Here is a 15625-nt window from a genome sequence, read left to right on the forward strand (position 1 = left end):
GACTCTGTGCATTCTTGGTCCACATCCATCAACCTATGGACTTTTCATTTCCCCATCATTCCCAGGCAGAGGAAATTGCTTCTCATTCAGGGGAATCCATGTAACGTTACACATTTCCTGACCACTTTCGGAACCTTTGAAGTAGCTGTAGGGAAATGTGTTATTGGATTCCCCTCAATCTCTTCATAACAAATTTGCTGAAGAGGATAATACACACAAAAGAAGAAAAAGAAAGTCAACAAGAACAGGAATCAAACTAATCAAACTGAGCCCGGTGCTATACCAACTGAGCTAACCAGTGACACTGGTAATTGCTTTGAAATTATCCTAAAGAAATGTACCTGCCAGCTCCTGTATTCAGCTATGGTTTGTTATCTCGTGATCACGAAAAAATTAATTATCCGTTCTCAGGGGAAAACAACTATCGCTATATATATATATATATATATATATATATATACATATATTACTTCTCACTTTGTATTGTTACTGTTTACTGGTATTGAGTATTGGTATGAGTGTTGCTATTGTGATGTTGTGGTCTATTCTTACTTTGTTTATGGTCCTTAAGAAACAACATTTCGTTTAGCTAGAGTATATACTTGTAGGCAAAGGATATGAATAAAGTATTTTAACTTTTTGCATGTAGTGACTAATGCAATGAACTTATGCCTAGATGTTTTGGGGGGTAAGATTATTCAACAGACACTGGTATAATTCATTGTGATCAGCAGGACATAAGCAATTGATAATGTAGGAAACAGCAGACAATTGTACATAATCATTTGCATCAGTGTGTCAAGTCATTTTTAATTTGTTCAAAACAATGAGAAATTGCTTTTATGATGTGCACAAGTGACAAGATGATGTGGAGGTTGAACAATTAGTTTTGAGAACTTCAATTCTGATCTGAGAAATGCACCAAAGCGACTGAGAAAAACTATAATATAAGGCAGTAACAAACAGGAAAGTCTTCAGCCTTGATTTAAAAGAACTGAGAGTTGCAGCTGTCTTCTGTGAGTTTGTTCCAAATATGTGGTGCATAAAACCTGAACTCTGCTTCTCCATATTTAGTTTTAGACTCTGGGGACAATCAGCAGACCTGTCCCAGACAACCTGAGAGGTCTGGATGGCTCAAAATCAAATGTAGAAATGCATTTTGCAATGCACTTATTCAGCCCATGTGTGGGATTATAGTCCATGGTGAAATGGTTATGTAAATTTGTGTGTCGTCTGCATAATTATGGTAACATATTTAGTTGTTTTCCATAATCTCAGCCAGTAAATGTTGAACAAAACAGGCCCCTAGAATGGGGTCCTGGGCAACTTCACAGGTCATTTTTGTCATCTTAGATGTGTAATTGCCTACAGACACAAAGTAGTCTCTGTCGTTTAAGGAGGATTCAAACCAGTTTAGTACTGTGCCAGAAAGTCCCACCCAATCCAGTCAGTCAAGTAATATGTTGTGGTTAACTTTGTCGAATACAGCAGTGAGATCCAATAATACCAAGACTGGTGTTGAGCACTCCAGTGCTAGGGCTGTGTTCTCACTGTGGAATCAACATCAAAGAGAACCTGACATGGTCATCTTACATCTCCACACTGGTGAATAAAGTTTAAAAACTGACTGTATATCTTAAGGAAGCTTAAGAAGTTCCCAAATTCCTGTGCTAAGCAGTTTTTACTGAGCAGCAATAGAAAGCATCCTGACTGGAAACATCACTAACTGGCATGGGGTGTGCACGACCCAGGACCTGAGGGCTCTGCAGCGAGTGATTAAAATTGCTCAGAATATCATTGGTACTCATCTCCTGATCATCATCAGTGATATCGGGGAGGTGCCTGTGCAGACCCCAAAGGATACTGAAGGACAGTATCCACCCCAGCCACAGTCTGTTCACACTGCTGCGTTCTGGGAGGAGGTATAGGAGTTTCTGCTGCCGCACCACTAGACTGCAGAGCAGCTTTCCCCTCAAACTATCAGACTCTTAAACTCTAATCCTCAACACTGCTCCACTGATTGTTGTTTATTTCTGTTTACCATTTTATAATAGCTTCTATATTACTGTATATTGTCTGCTATGTAGCAGAAGGGAGTTATACTTGTAATGTGACAAATAAATCTACCTTCCACCTTGTATTTTACTTTAAAACGAGAGGTTTGATAGGGGCTTATAATTGTTCATTAGTAAAACTTTTCTTTCTTTGATGAAGAATTACAATATGTAGAAAATCTCAGGCTGTTTCTTAAGTGATTAAACTTACATTATTTAGGGTTTTCTTCTTGCATTTTCTTGTTTACTGCATAACCTGCATCAAACTACACTCAGTTTGTCATCTTAAGCTAGACAACTGTAAATGGACATAGTGACCTTCTCGGCCCTTTTGCTGTGTCCACCATGCATCCTGCTCTTTTGAGTTGTTCATCTATTCTTTTGCCACATCCAGTATCATATGGCTCTGCATTAGAATTTGTGTGGAACTTTAGCAATGAGGAATCATTCAGAGTTAATGTCAGAGGCTGAAACTACATCTAACACATTCTGAGACATTTAAAGCTTGGTTCACTGGGGCCAGGTTTCCATGAGATTTACTGGGTGTACTGGGCTCTTTGGGTTGGCTAGATCAAGGAACAGTTGGATCAATGTTGCCACGTCGTCTGTTTAGGGACATTGATCCTTCTCCCACTGGGTGTACGGAGATCCATTTTCTGCTTTGAGGTATCGCCAAATGGTGTGGTCACCACGAGGTGTTGCACTCGGTAACTCTCACACGAGATGTTATTCATTAAAAACAATGCGTTGAGCTTGAGTATATACTGCATGTGCATGAACACATGTTCTGCAAATGTGTATCTTTGTGTGTAACCTTATATTCCTGCTGTTTGTGTACAAAGCAAGCATGTGTGTGAACAACGCTTTGGCAGTGTGTGTACTCCCGGGCTCTGAAATCATATCCCATACCACAAAGAATAAAGTCTTGCCTTGTATACAACCTGCTTTATTTCATATCCCTCAGGAGTCATGTAATCTGTTCTTGCCAGCCCACCTACCTCCTAATAACCCCCTGTGTTTTCTGTCCTTTGTTCTCTCATTGGCTTAAAGGTGCAGAAGTTGGGCTATCAGGACAATATAAGGAAGGAGGCAGCCTACATCAATCACTAGTTGGAGGGTATGGAATGAAGAGTCAACACAGTCTACACCAGCAGGTAAGATGTGCTTGTTGCTTTATTATACATCAAAAACTCACTGTGTTGCACTAGAATAGACATTTCCCAAGTGTTTATATTCTTCAAACTTCCACTCTTCACCCTTACAGACTATTGTGTAAAGCCCTCAGTATGCTGTCCATTCGTCTGGTCTTCCTGACCGCTTTCCTTGTGGTACTGATGGCCGTGCTGACCTCCAGCACCAGAACCACACGCTGGCCCAAACCTCAGACAACCAAGAAGCCTCCTCGAGCTGGGAGCAGCGGCGGAGGTGGGGGTGGAGGATTCAAACGGACCACCACCACCACCCCATCTCCTACCAGTAGCCTGTCCACAGACGAGACAACTGAGGTTATGATGGACGCTTACTCACTGTCCCCTACAGACAGCACCACCTACTCCAGCGACACTTTCTCCACTGAGTTCCACAACGATGCCATAGCGCCCCCTGGCAACACCCCTGGAAACTATACCCTTGATTACAATGAATGCTTCTTTAACTTCTGTGAGTGCTGTCCGCCAGAGAAAGGCCCCGTAGGGCCCATGGGAGAGAGAGGGCAGCCGGGACCGTCAGGAGAGAGGGGTCCTCAAGGTAAAATGGATTATCATTTTCAGGAAAATTCTCTTTTGGAGATCAAAATGCATCCTTCTTCATACTCCTCTCTGTTTTCCAGGCTTACCAGGAGAGAAGGGAGAGACAGGGCTCAGAGGACCTCCAGGACCAGCAGGTCTACCTGGAGCCAACGGACTCAATGGCGACATAGGTACAACGGAGCTTAACAGCAGGAGAGTTTTTGAATGTCTCTCTTTTTTGCAGAACGCTGTATTATATAAGTACTTTGTGGATGTCATTTTCTACGCTTTATTTATCAAAACTACCACAGGTGAAAAAGGTGATCAAGGACCGGCAGGTCTTCCTGGTGTCCCTGGTATCCCAGGAAAACCAGGGGAGAAAGGTGTGTGGTTTTCTATGAGAACGTTAGTGGAAATTATATACAGACAATCTACTGAATTGGATTACATTAAAATACGTTTAAATGCACCCTATAAGTGTATGCAAATGTACATTTCTATTTGAAAATGAAAGCATGTCTTCCTATGTGAATATAACCTCTCTACATATGATCTACAGGTGATCCAGGCCTCAAAGGAGATAAAGGTGAACGTGGCTTCATTGGTCTGAAAGGTGACCCGGGAGAAAGAGGAGAGCCTGGCCTAAATGGGACTAAGGGAAGCATCGGGCGAGAGGGGCCTATGGGTCCCCCTGGGTTAGCTGGGACAAAGGGTCTGAAAGGTGAACAGGGGCTAAAAGGCGAGTGTTTACAAGGCGAGAAAGGTGAGCGTGGGCCCCCTGGTTTGAGAGGTGAGATGGGACTGAATGGAACTGATGGTGTAAAGGGAGAGAGAGGGGAGCCAGGGCCTCTTGGAGGGAAGGGGGATACTGGTGCCAGAGGGCCCCCAGGTCCTCCAGGCGGGAGGGGCATGGCAGGGTTGAGGGGGGAAAAGGGGCTTAAAGGTGTGCGTGGGCCGAGGGGCCCTAAAGGCTCACCAGGTGAGAGTGTGGAGCAGATTCGCTCTGCCTTCAGTGTAGGCTTGTTTCCCAGCAGGTCCTTCCCTCCGCCCAGCCTGCCCGTGAAGTTTGATAAGGTGTTTTACAATGGGGAGGGGCACTGGGACCCAACACTCAACAAATTCAACGTCACTTACCCAGGGGTCTACCTATTCAGTTACCACATCACTGTGCGCAACAGGCCTGTGCGTGCTGCCCTAGTGGTTAATGGGGTACGGAAGCTGCGGACCCGGGATTCTCTGTACGGCCAGGACATCGATCAGGCATCCAACCTCGCTCTGCTGCATCTGACTGAAGGCGACCAGGTGTGGCTGGAGACACTGAGAGACTGGAATGGAGTTTACTCCAGCAGTGAGGATGACAGCACTTTCTCTGGCTTCCTGCTTTACCCCGACACAAAGAAACCGACTGCTGTGGAAAACCTGTGACGGCAAACTTTAACCGTGAATGAGCTCTGATTGTAACTTCTTGTATACTCTGCACAACCTTCAGCCTATTGCACTGCTCTGTGAAATTAATGTGTTTCAGCTAAATACTGCTGCTTCAGTATCTATCATGTTAATCAAACCAAATGCTTTGCTTGCCCTACTGTATTTGAAGATGGACAAGGCTTGATTATAGAGCTGTATGCAACACTTCAGTTCTTTGTAACAATGCATTAAAAATGAGTACGCTTGAAATGTGTGACCCTTGGGTTTTATTTATTTAGAACCAGAGCTAGAAACTAATTTATCAGCCATCAGTTGTTGCAAATAGAATAGACAAACTGTGTGTAAGTGAGACCAACACACAACTTAAGTGATCCATAATTGCATTTGGTTCCCACTAGAGGGGGTAAGGTGCCCAAGTTTTGTAAAGATGTGTTGGTACATATATATATATAAATTCAAAAGAAAACAAAACAAATTCACAAATTAAGACTCAACATGTCCTTGTCCACTTATTGACTGCAAAACAAATTAATACATGAGCCTTCCATGCAGATACTATTCACATAGCAGAATGGCAAAAATAATTCTTGTAGACTCTTGTACACCATTTCTCACTCCCACTTGTCATTTACCACAACTCTGTTTCTGTTGAAGTTCCTGAATTTAGTTCATTATGTGAATATGGTGATTTACTAGGCCTATAAGGCCGTACCATACAGAAACAGCGGTAAGAACAGGATTTGTTATTTCTCCTAATTATCAGCAAAGATTGAAGGCAGTAGTGTAGGTGATTCAGACCCACAGGGACACAGAAGACTGAAATGTTTTTTTTTTAAAAACATCACCCAGAGGCTGATACAAGTAAAAATAATGCCTCATTGACATTACATACCCATAGCAACAGATTAGCTGTCTTAGCATTGAACTGGGAGGATAACCCTCTGCAGCAGAGAGAGATGAATGCACTATAAATTATACTCCGGTGTACCCACACTGTACAATGAAAAATAGCATTGACTTTTACAAATGCTATATCTCATTAGACTCTAAACAGTCAAGACCCCTTTCCAGATTAAAAATGATAATAACTCATTTTCTGTCCACAACAGCAATCCATCTAGAAGATAAATTACATTTAGCATTTTATTTCCCTGAGAGGAGATATTTTTATGTTGTGATGTATTTGTTAAAAAGAGAGCAGGGAGAGTGCATTACCCAGTTTTAAAAGATGTTTAATTGTGTGGTTACAATGATTACAATAGGCGATCAGGAACAATTTCTCATTGCAAAACACAAAGTCTGCCTTTATCTAACTTTGCATGAGATCTTCAGTAACAGGAAAAGAAATATTTAATTACAGGAAATCTGTATCTTATCTTACATTTAAAGTGATTAAACCTTCTGAGAGACATATTGTTTCTAATGTTAATATTGACATGTTCTGAGCAGCTTTATTTGTGCAATCATTTTGCTTCAGACCTCGGTCACATCAAATGGTTTTATTGACATGTTAGGTGGGTATCAGGCTGACTTGTTTTACATAAAGATGGTCAAGACAAGATTAAAATCCCAGGTGTGATGAATGAATAAAATAATCAGAGTGACTAAATTTATACATATAAATGTATATAAATACCTCGATCTCTATCTTTATGACTAGAATTTGTTTATTTGTCTTGTTTTGGTATGTCAATAGATACGTGATTGCACGAGAGGTATTTCACTTCACTTAGCCTTTATTACAACATCGTAATGATATTTGATCTTTTTTTGTGAAATCAATTATGAATGTATCACTATATCTCTTCAGTACAGCCGTCACACTCTTGGGATTTCTACATCGATGGCTTTAAATCATTCTTCAAGTCTACCTCACATATTGACTGTTAAATTATAATAAAGCAACAAATTGGGAATTTCATATTCTTTTACCAATATAACATACTTAATCTGCATAAGACTTGCAGTCATTCTTTGTTGAATTTGCTTCACACTTCAATGTCTATATTTGCTCTGTTTTTCTCAGGGAGACACGTGATTTAGATTGTACGCTTGCACTTTGTTGGAACATAAGAAGACTAACAATTACTATAACATGAAATATTGTCACATAATAAACACTTTATTCATGTCCAAATAAATACTATCAAGGTTTTTTTGTTCATTTGTGTCTTTTATGAAAAAAATAATTTAAAAGCAGGTGATACTTTTTTCTTCCAAATCCAATGTCTGAGATTAAACTGCATGGTTCTAAAGTCAAAAGAATGGAAATGAACCAAGATTGTCATGTAATTAATGGTGATCACCTTTGCGATTATTTTCATCATTTGTTATAATTAAAGATTCAGGATTTTATTTTTCAGCTGAGTTTGTGCCTATTAAACTAAAATTTTTCTCTCTGTTGGAGAGGCTTTATTGATTGGAATAACAACATTCTATGTGAATTGAAAATTAACTTTAATTAAGGTCTTATGTAGAGACACAACAGTGAAACATATTTAAGAGGAAAGCCTAGAATGACATCTCCATCTACTGGTGAAGGACATAAATTTACCTCAAATTTCCACTTTATTTATGCTGCTGTTGGTGGTGATGGTGGTGTGAGTGTGTGTGTTAAAATGTTATTTTGCTTGTTTGTTTATAGGCCTATCTGTGAATGTGTGTGTGTGTGTGTGCATTTATGTATTTTCTACTACTCTGTGTGAAAATATAAATAACTACCTTGGCGGTGTGTGCAGTGTAATCTGTTCCCAGCAGGCTGGATTCCCACTGTGAGAAAGACAGTATATTGTTCCTGCAGCACCAGAGATAACAACTCATTAGCATACTGAATCATTTGGCTGCAAGAGCCACTCTGCCACCCATCTGCACTGAGCTGATAAACACACACACACACACACACACACACGCCAGCTCTCACTCACACACACACACACAAATAGATCTGTGCAGAGCAAGCACATACACACGCACACAAGCCTACACTCACAAAAACACAAACATGTACACACATACAGTACACACACACTCACACACACACACACACACAAGCCTCCTCTCATTCCTTCCCTTTCAATCCCCCATATACACCCCCTGTATCCCTCTCTTTTGTGAGTCTGTGCGTTTTTGGAGAGTCAGGAACACTGAAGCAGGTAAATGTTTGGCAGGCATTAACCCCAAGAGCCCCTCAGTAGAGTCCCAGCACAGCTAGAGCAGAGCGCAGGAGAGGTCTCCAAACACCTGGATGTCTCTGATGCTCTCTGGAAGCAATCATATTTTTTTGAAATGTCTAAGAGCTGATGCTGTTGTAGTAGTATTGGTAGTGGTGGCAAAACAAAAGAGTTATGGAATATAGGGAAGTAGACTACAAAAAAGTAGCATTTGTGTGGGAAAGCTACAACTGCTAATTTATTACTAAGACCACAGGCTTGGTGGACATAGCTTTGCGATGGTGTGAGTGAATAACTTTAGGGCGGTGGGAGTCTCAACAAGTATGGCTGTTTCACAATGTGTTCAGACACAACAGCGTGCAAACGAGTGCAGTGGAGGCTGTCAAAACCACTTTCACAATGGCAGGATATCCTGCAGGTCACCGAGCCATGTTAACCTCTACAGGAAGTTGTCACTTGTTGGGAGGAAGTGAGGATTCCAGCTTTCATTGGGGGAGTTTCATGAGGAGGTTGTGGTTTTAACTAGACCCACTGTACAAAGAAGGTGGGAAACAGCTGCATGGTGTGGCATTGTCTGTCAATTAGATTATGAATTTTAATAAGTGTGTAAAAGGTATAAAAGTAGTCATAAATGTGGGAATTGTGGCAAATAGGAATTGAGACTGAAATTAATTGAATCAATAAGACCTACATTATGCTTGAGTGAGATCAAATACAAGGCTTTTCCTCTGCATGTTTTATTCAGGGGTTTTGTATAAAATTCATTGATTTAACATTGGATATATTTATAGATACAGCTATCATACAACAAATATATCATTACCAAACGTACAATGTCCCTTTACTGCAATTCATAAAATACCATAGTTACCAAAGGTACCAATATAGGCTACTAGGTCCTGCTGGAAAAGCAGAATAAACAACAACAGCGAGCAATACTTATCTGTGTTTGTCAAAAAACTGCTGGTGTTGCCATGATATTAACAGTGTGTGTTGTGTGTGTGAGCGTGTTTGTGCGTGTGCCTCTGCGCATGTGTCTGTATGTGTATATGTAAAATGCGGCAATGAAGGGATTTATTTGTGTACCTTACTGAACTACAACTGCATTACAGTTAAAAAAAACACTGAAACATTCATATCAAAAGGACTGCATGAGTCATCTCATGATATCATACGACCCATATTTTGTACACTTTAAGAAACACTGCATGTCTTGTACCTCCACAGCAAATTCAAATAGATTATATTCATTCCAGGCAGTGAAATTGTTTAACTGTCTGTTGCATGTATTTGGTGTCATTTTCTTATCACCAAAGTGTAACAGAAGTAAATGGTACCACATTTGATGCACTGCGTTCAGTTGCTTGCTTTACCTTTTGAGTTCATCTCATCTCTTCTCCCCTCTCTCCTCGTTTCATGTCTCCAAAAAGACCATTTTGCTAGTAAACCCACTGACAAATACACTACAGTACATCTTAAACCACATGACTTGAACTCGAGTCACTGTTGTTACACTGTGCAGTGGAAATATAATGCTATTTACAATACATACGCAACTGCATGGATACAATAGTCCAGTCGGTTCATTTACGGCCTCCAACTGAGGCAAATTGATATTTGCATCATTATGCGAAGACATGAAATTTGTTGGGCATAAATCTTCAGGGTTCATTCATTGATGTTTTAGGACCATTTACGTTCAGCTCTCTGCAAGCACGTTGGATCTATTCTGGCTGCACCATATTGTAATCAATAGTATCATTAGTGAAGCATTGGACAAAACTTCAATAAAACATCTTTGCTAAGTATCTCTTGATTGATCTTTTGTTTGGTCTTGTTTTGTTTTGTTTGATTGTTCTTTCTTTTTTTGTGTTTGTGTTTGTGTGTGTTTTTTATAGAATATCCAGTCTTTGGACTTTCACAACATGGAAAGTTATGATCCGCAGGTCGGTCAAAGACATGAGACATGCAGAATGTACAAGTCTTTTGTTGGATGAAATTCAGACGATCACCAATCAAACCAAGCAATTCATCAGTGCTGCCTCAGGTGTAGTGTGGAGACAGGAACTCATGATCCATTTTGGACACCATTATTTCACTACACGGAGCTTGATTCTCCTTCCTACACTGACAACTCAAAGCTAACGGGTCCTGAGCATATTCCTTTTCTCTTTAGTCCTTCTCATTGTTCTCTTTCAGTCTCGCAACGTCTAGTGTCTGTGGTTTATTGGTGTCCGCATCATCGGCGACCGGAGCCATCTAAAGGGCGTCCATTGCGTCTCAGATCCCTAGTAGCTAGATGCATCGGGGGCCCACGTGAAGCCGTTAGAGTCCTTGGAGCTGGAGGTGAGTCCTGGTCCTCCATAAAGCTCTCAGGACTGCCCTCTGCATCACCATCAGGTAGGCTTCCACAGCTTGAGCCTGGTGACATTGTCTCCAAAAGATCGTCCCTGGCCAAGCTCACCACCGTGTCCTGATGTGGTCCGCCCTGTGGGCCACCCTCATGGGCCCCAACCAGCAGCCCTGTTTCTCCGTCAGTTGTGCTGCCAACATTCCTCCCTCCGTCCTGGTCCTCCAGGAGGTTGGAGAGGAAGCTGATATACTTCATGGCAAGCCGCAGGATCTCATTCTTGCTCAGCTTCTTGTCCGGGGGGTGAGTGGGGATGAGTTTGCGAAGCTCCGCAAATGCCCCGTTCACGTTCTGCTGCCGCCAACGTTCACGACTGTTTGTGAAGATACGACGTACAATCTTTGGCTGGCCAGCTAGCAGAGGAACAGGGAGGAAAAGAGACAGACATACAGAGAGTAAGGGCAGGATGCATTGAAAGGAGATAGTTACACAAACAACACGAAATGCAGAGCTGAAACAGACAGGTCTGTAAAAGCGGAAAGCAATACTAAGTGCAATAATAAACATGGAAGAAGTAGCAGCAGGAGGACAGATGCACAAAAGTTTTGAAAAAACATTAAATAATTAATTTTCAAAATTGTCCTCCCTACAACCATGGATTTTTAGATGATGGAGCAAAGCCTCAGTACAGTATGCTGTGTGCCAAATACTATGCAAATGTAATAAAAGGAAAATTGTTGGTTTGGTATGCCAAGATTGTGTGCTCCAAAAAATGCCCCACCACAGGTAGTCACATCCTCCCACCCCCAACAATGGTGTCTTCCAGGCTATTGTCGCCCTTGGAACACACCCAGTCTATCTTAATCCTTCAGCCCACTCTGCAGTAAAACCTTGGCATGGAGGCAGCAGCACCCCCATCCTCCACCCCTGTATATGGCAGTGAGTGGGCAGAGGTGGAAAGGATGTTTCAAATGAAATAAACCCCAAATCTGCCTGAAAAGGGCTTACTTTAATGGCATGCAGGTACATGAATTTGACGTTCTGATTAGCAGCACTCATTTATGCCATGAATTATGATGTATTTTCTAGGTTTAAACCCTTGTGCTGAATTTTCTTTCTGCAAGACATCTTCTGCAAAACTCTGATTACAGTATAGATCCATGTCAGTGGATGAATGGCAATGGAGATGAGGAGGAGACATTTTGGGGACTGTATTGGCAGAAGGACACAGCGTCTTACCATACTTATAAAGATCTAAAATGCGCCTACCCTCGTCGAGTTCAACCTCATAAGGCGCCGGGCGGCGCTTTACCCTGTTGCTGGGGTACATGCTGTACTGCTCCGACTCCCCTCCAAGACTACAGCAACAGAAAGCAGGAAAAAAAGCCACACAGGTATTTGAGAAAACTTGAATTTCAGCACATGTAATTTCCTTCATTGCATATAACCCTAAACACCCTCCACCCCTTGCACCAGGAGCTCTCTCTCTCTCACACCCCCCACCCCCACACACACACACATTTAATGGCTAATACACTATATATACTACACACACACACTTACATGCATAATAATGTCATCATAATGTAAACTCAATTATACTACAAGCATCTTTTCACACTACAGCAGTATATTCCTGTAGGGCCATAATGGGCAGCGTCTAACTGCCATCAAACTTTCTATGGTGAACACTCATAATGCTCAAATGAAACGTGCATACATGAAACTCTAAGATTTTTCTTTTCCTGTTTCCACCTTTACCTGTTGATGGCGGCGAGAGGCTGCGCCAGGTTGTAGAGCATCGCCCGGGCCGGGACAGGAAACGCGTTTGGGCTCAGTTGGACCATTCGAGCGTCGTCTCGTTGCGGCGGCGGCAGCGGCAGCGGTGGAGGTCTGCGAAGTTCCGTGATCGGCACCAAATGGCTTTCAGTCTTCTGCTCCACCGCTTTTATAGCGTCCCTCCTGGAGAGCTCGATCACCGGCACTTCCCTTTTCAGGTCAAGGGCGTTGTGAGAGGCAGTTTCCTTGGCAACGCCGTTGATGATGATGCTGATGCTGGCCCCGTTGCTCGAGTTCTGCAGAGGAACGTCATCCGTCTCCTCAACCCCCTTGAAGCGCCCTCCCCTCTCCTTCTCCCCCTCCTCTCTCCTCGGCTTCTCGTCCTCCTTGCATCCGTTCTGTCTGGAGATGATGGAGGAGTCCTCCCGCTTTCCGTGACCGGACTCTGCATCAGGACTTCCAGGACAAAGCTCCGGCTGCCGTTTTTCCATCATTTTTATAACGTCACCACTCGCTTGAGTCCACTACGTCCTAAATAAGATTTTCCTCGATTAATTTATTGATCAGAACAACATGTGACAGTCTTACTACCAGATACATAACCAAGCTTTTGCTTCCCATGTAAGCCTACAGGGAATTAACAATAGCCTACCTACATTATTATTATTGTTATTAAAATTATAATTTAGATCATTTTATGTTAATTTTATCATTTATCATTATTAGAAGAATTCTTTTAAATTGCAGACTGTACATTTCTAACAACAAAGTGTAAGAAACACATCGATAGGCTATTGTTGCTTGCTGGCTAGATTAATTCGTTTCCTTAATCATTGGCCTACATTTTCTTCGATTAGTTTTTTAAGATAAAAAGTTCAAATGCAGACATATTTTTCCACAAGGGATAACAACACAAAAATTAATAGTCAATGATTCTACTATTTTTGCGAGCTGTTGAAGGTTTGCGTGCTTTTCTTAAAGTGAGATATTCCTAATAGACTAATCGTAGGCTACAATAACCGAATTTTATCATATATTTGGAGCTATTGATATTTTTAAAATTTTAGCTTGGCATTTACAAAGAGCTTTATCTTTTGTTTCTGCATGCAAGTTTTTTCTCCCTTTCTATGAATATCTTATCTAAAGCTTGCTGGGCCTTCAGCACAGGTTATGTCGTTAAACTAATATCTAAATGTATGTAAACCTACGTTTGAGCTCTGCATAAAGTCATATCCGAATATATTAAAAGCTCATTTCGCTGTTGTTTATTTAGAGGTGAAAGGATCGTCTTATATAAAGAGTGTGGATGTCAGGACCACGAAGAGAGCTTGATATCCATTCTGCGTCGTAATAAAATTCCTCCTTTTTTTCTGCATTCAAAAAATCCAGCAAATTACCTCTTGAAGCTTCAAAAACACTTGGACATGATCATTTTCTTAGCTACAGATGTCAGAGTAGGTTGACATTCTTGCTTTATTGTATAGGCCATAGTGCTGTTGTTGTTAAAGCCAAAGGGCTTGTCATGTTGAATACACTACACAGCGAGTGTTAGGACTGGGTGTAGGTATGAGGAGGTAATTCCTTCGATAAATGTCCCAAGAATATTGTAATAAACGAACAACAGACCGCCAATTTAAAAAGCGTACTTTTATGTCTGGGAATTCTCCAATAGGCCTCGCATCCGTTATTACATCCCGTTCAGTCTCAGTCATGCGTTCGGACAATAGCAGAAAATATCGGCTAAATACTTCACACTTAACACCAATAAAATTTGGACGATTGCAATCCAATTACTGCCCTTTGGAACAACGAAAACTGTGGTCTAAATACAGGAGATGTATTTTTTCGCACTTACCGTTTCAGCCGTGTTGTTGATGTTACTGTGTAAGTGGAGCCATTTTGTGAGTGGGTCATCCATGTCTGAGGTTTTTTTTTCTTTTTTTCCCCTCTGCCAGTTGTGGAGCAGTGTGTGCTTGTGTGTGTGTGTGTGTGTGTGTGTGTGTGTGTGTGTGTGTGTGTGTGTGTGTGTGTAGCTGAGTTATTCCTCGTCGCATCCAGTACGCTCCCTCAGTATGGGGAGCGGAACACAGGCCGCAATGTGGCCGAGTGAGATAAGCGCACGGCAGCGGCCTCTTCATTCCCGATAAGCCCCTAAACCCATTATTTATGAAATGATTCATTATTATTTGGCTGTCGTGGGCTATATAGTCTTGTGGAGGGCAAAGCATAAAAAAAGCAAACAGGCACAGCACAACGGTCTGTAACAACGTGAGGTAGTATACTGTAGCCTGAGCCATATGAGGTGTTTTAATTTTTATGATTAAAGAAACAAAAGCTTAGGTTAAGCTTTTGACCTATTTATATTTTCAACAAATATTTTTTTTGCTAATCCCATTTATCCTGCAATGAGATAGCAGAGGGTCGTCTATCTTTTATATTTTTATATTTTTATCCTAAAAAGCGTAGGCCATGTCCATTAATCCATATCAATTTCTGCGCCTTCAGGCTGGATGGGCTACAGATACAATAGATGCAAAAATGAAGAGGGTGTAATTATGATAAGGATACCTTAATTGAATGGGACACAATTCTTTATCGATCAACTGATAAATAAATAAATAAATAAATGTGCTGTTACATGTCAGTGTCTGTGTCGGGGGCCTTGGACGACGGTTCCCCTGGGTCCATGGGGAGTCATGGCTAGGGGAGATAAAAGCGTATCGGCTCCTGGTCACATCAGATAAAGGAGCAGCACCCTATCAGAGCACATTCAGGACCGTTTAAATGGTGGCAAGTAGCTACATTCATAACGGATTTCTTACACTGTTTTTGCTTTTAGTCAGACACATTTATGAATTCAAGTAATAGTAAATTTAGTCAAATGAACTCGTGACAACCAGGCTGCTCCATAGATGAAAAATTATTAATTATGTTACACATTACGTTTTTAATCCTAACATTTAAAAACAAAATAAGGAGCCACACAATTAGTCACGACCTTTAAACAGACCCGTTGAAGCAGCAGTCACGACCATCGTCTTACATCCTGTGTTTAACAACAGCATGGCCTGACATAATCCCTCTGAACGTTTTTTAAGCATCTTTCAAGGAAACTGC

The 15625-nt window shown here is 41.4% G+C and overlaps 2 protein-coding genes across 3 annotated transcripts; one reads left to right on the top strand and one right to left on the bottom strand.

Moving 5' to 3' along the window:
• The first annotated feature begins 3340 nt into the window (after positions 1 to 3340).
• otol1a (otolin 1a) lies at positions 3341 to 5438 on the top strand. Its single transcript, XM_038718138.1, has 4 exons — positions 3341 to 3800; positions 3883 to 3972; positions 4093 to 4164; positions 4341 to 5438. Exons 1-4 carry the CDS (start codon positions 3341 to 3343, stop codon positions 5204 to 5206), a joined length of 1488 nt encoding a protein of 495 aa, XP_038574066.1. The 3' UTR covers positions 5207 to 5438.
• Positions 5439 to 10176: 4738 nt separating this feature from the next.
• On the bottom strand, positions 10177 to 14595 carry tal1 (T-cell acute lymphocytic leukemia 1). 2 transcript variants are annotated; one of them, XM_038718122.1, is made up of 4 exons: positions 14364 to 14595; positions 12491 to 13039; positions 11969 to 12087; positions 10177 to 11142 (listed from the first exon to the last, which is right to left on the bottom strand). In XM_038718122.1, the coding sequence occupies exons 2-4, from the start codon at positions 13000 to 13002 to the stop codon at positions 10619 to 10621; spliced, it is 1155 nt and encodes a 384-aa protein (XP_038574050.1). In that variant the 5' UTR covers positions 13003 to 13039; positions 14364 to 14595; the 3' UTR covers positions 10177 to 10618. The 2 variants fall into 2 exon arrangements, with proteins under 2 accessions (XP_038574050.1, XP_038574051.1); XM_038718123.1 differs by having other exon boundaries at positions 11999 to 12087; positions 14364 to 14582.
• Between the last annotated feature and the right edge of the window lie 1030 nt (positions 14596 to 15625).

The sequence above is a fragment of the Micropterus salmoides genome, unplaced genomic scaffold, assembly GCF_014851395.1.
Source record: "Micropterus salmoides isolate LMB-PRFRI ecotype aquatic unplaced genomic scaffold, ASM1485139v1 Ms_hic_scaffold_14, whole genome shotgun sequence".
Lineage (NCBI taxonomy): Eukaryota > Metazoa > Chordata > Actinopteri > Centrarchiformes > Centrarchidae > Micropterus > Micropterus salmoides.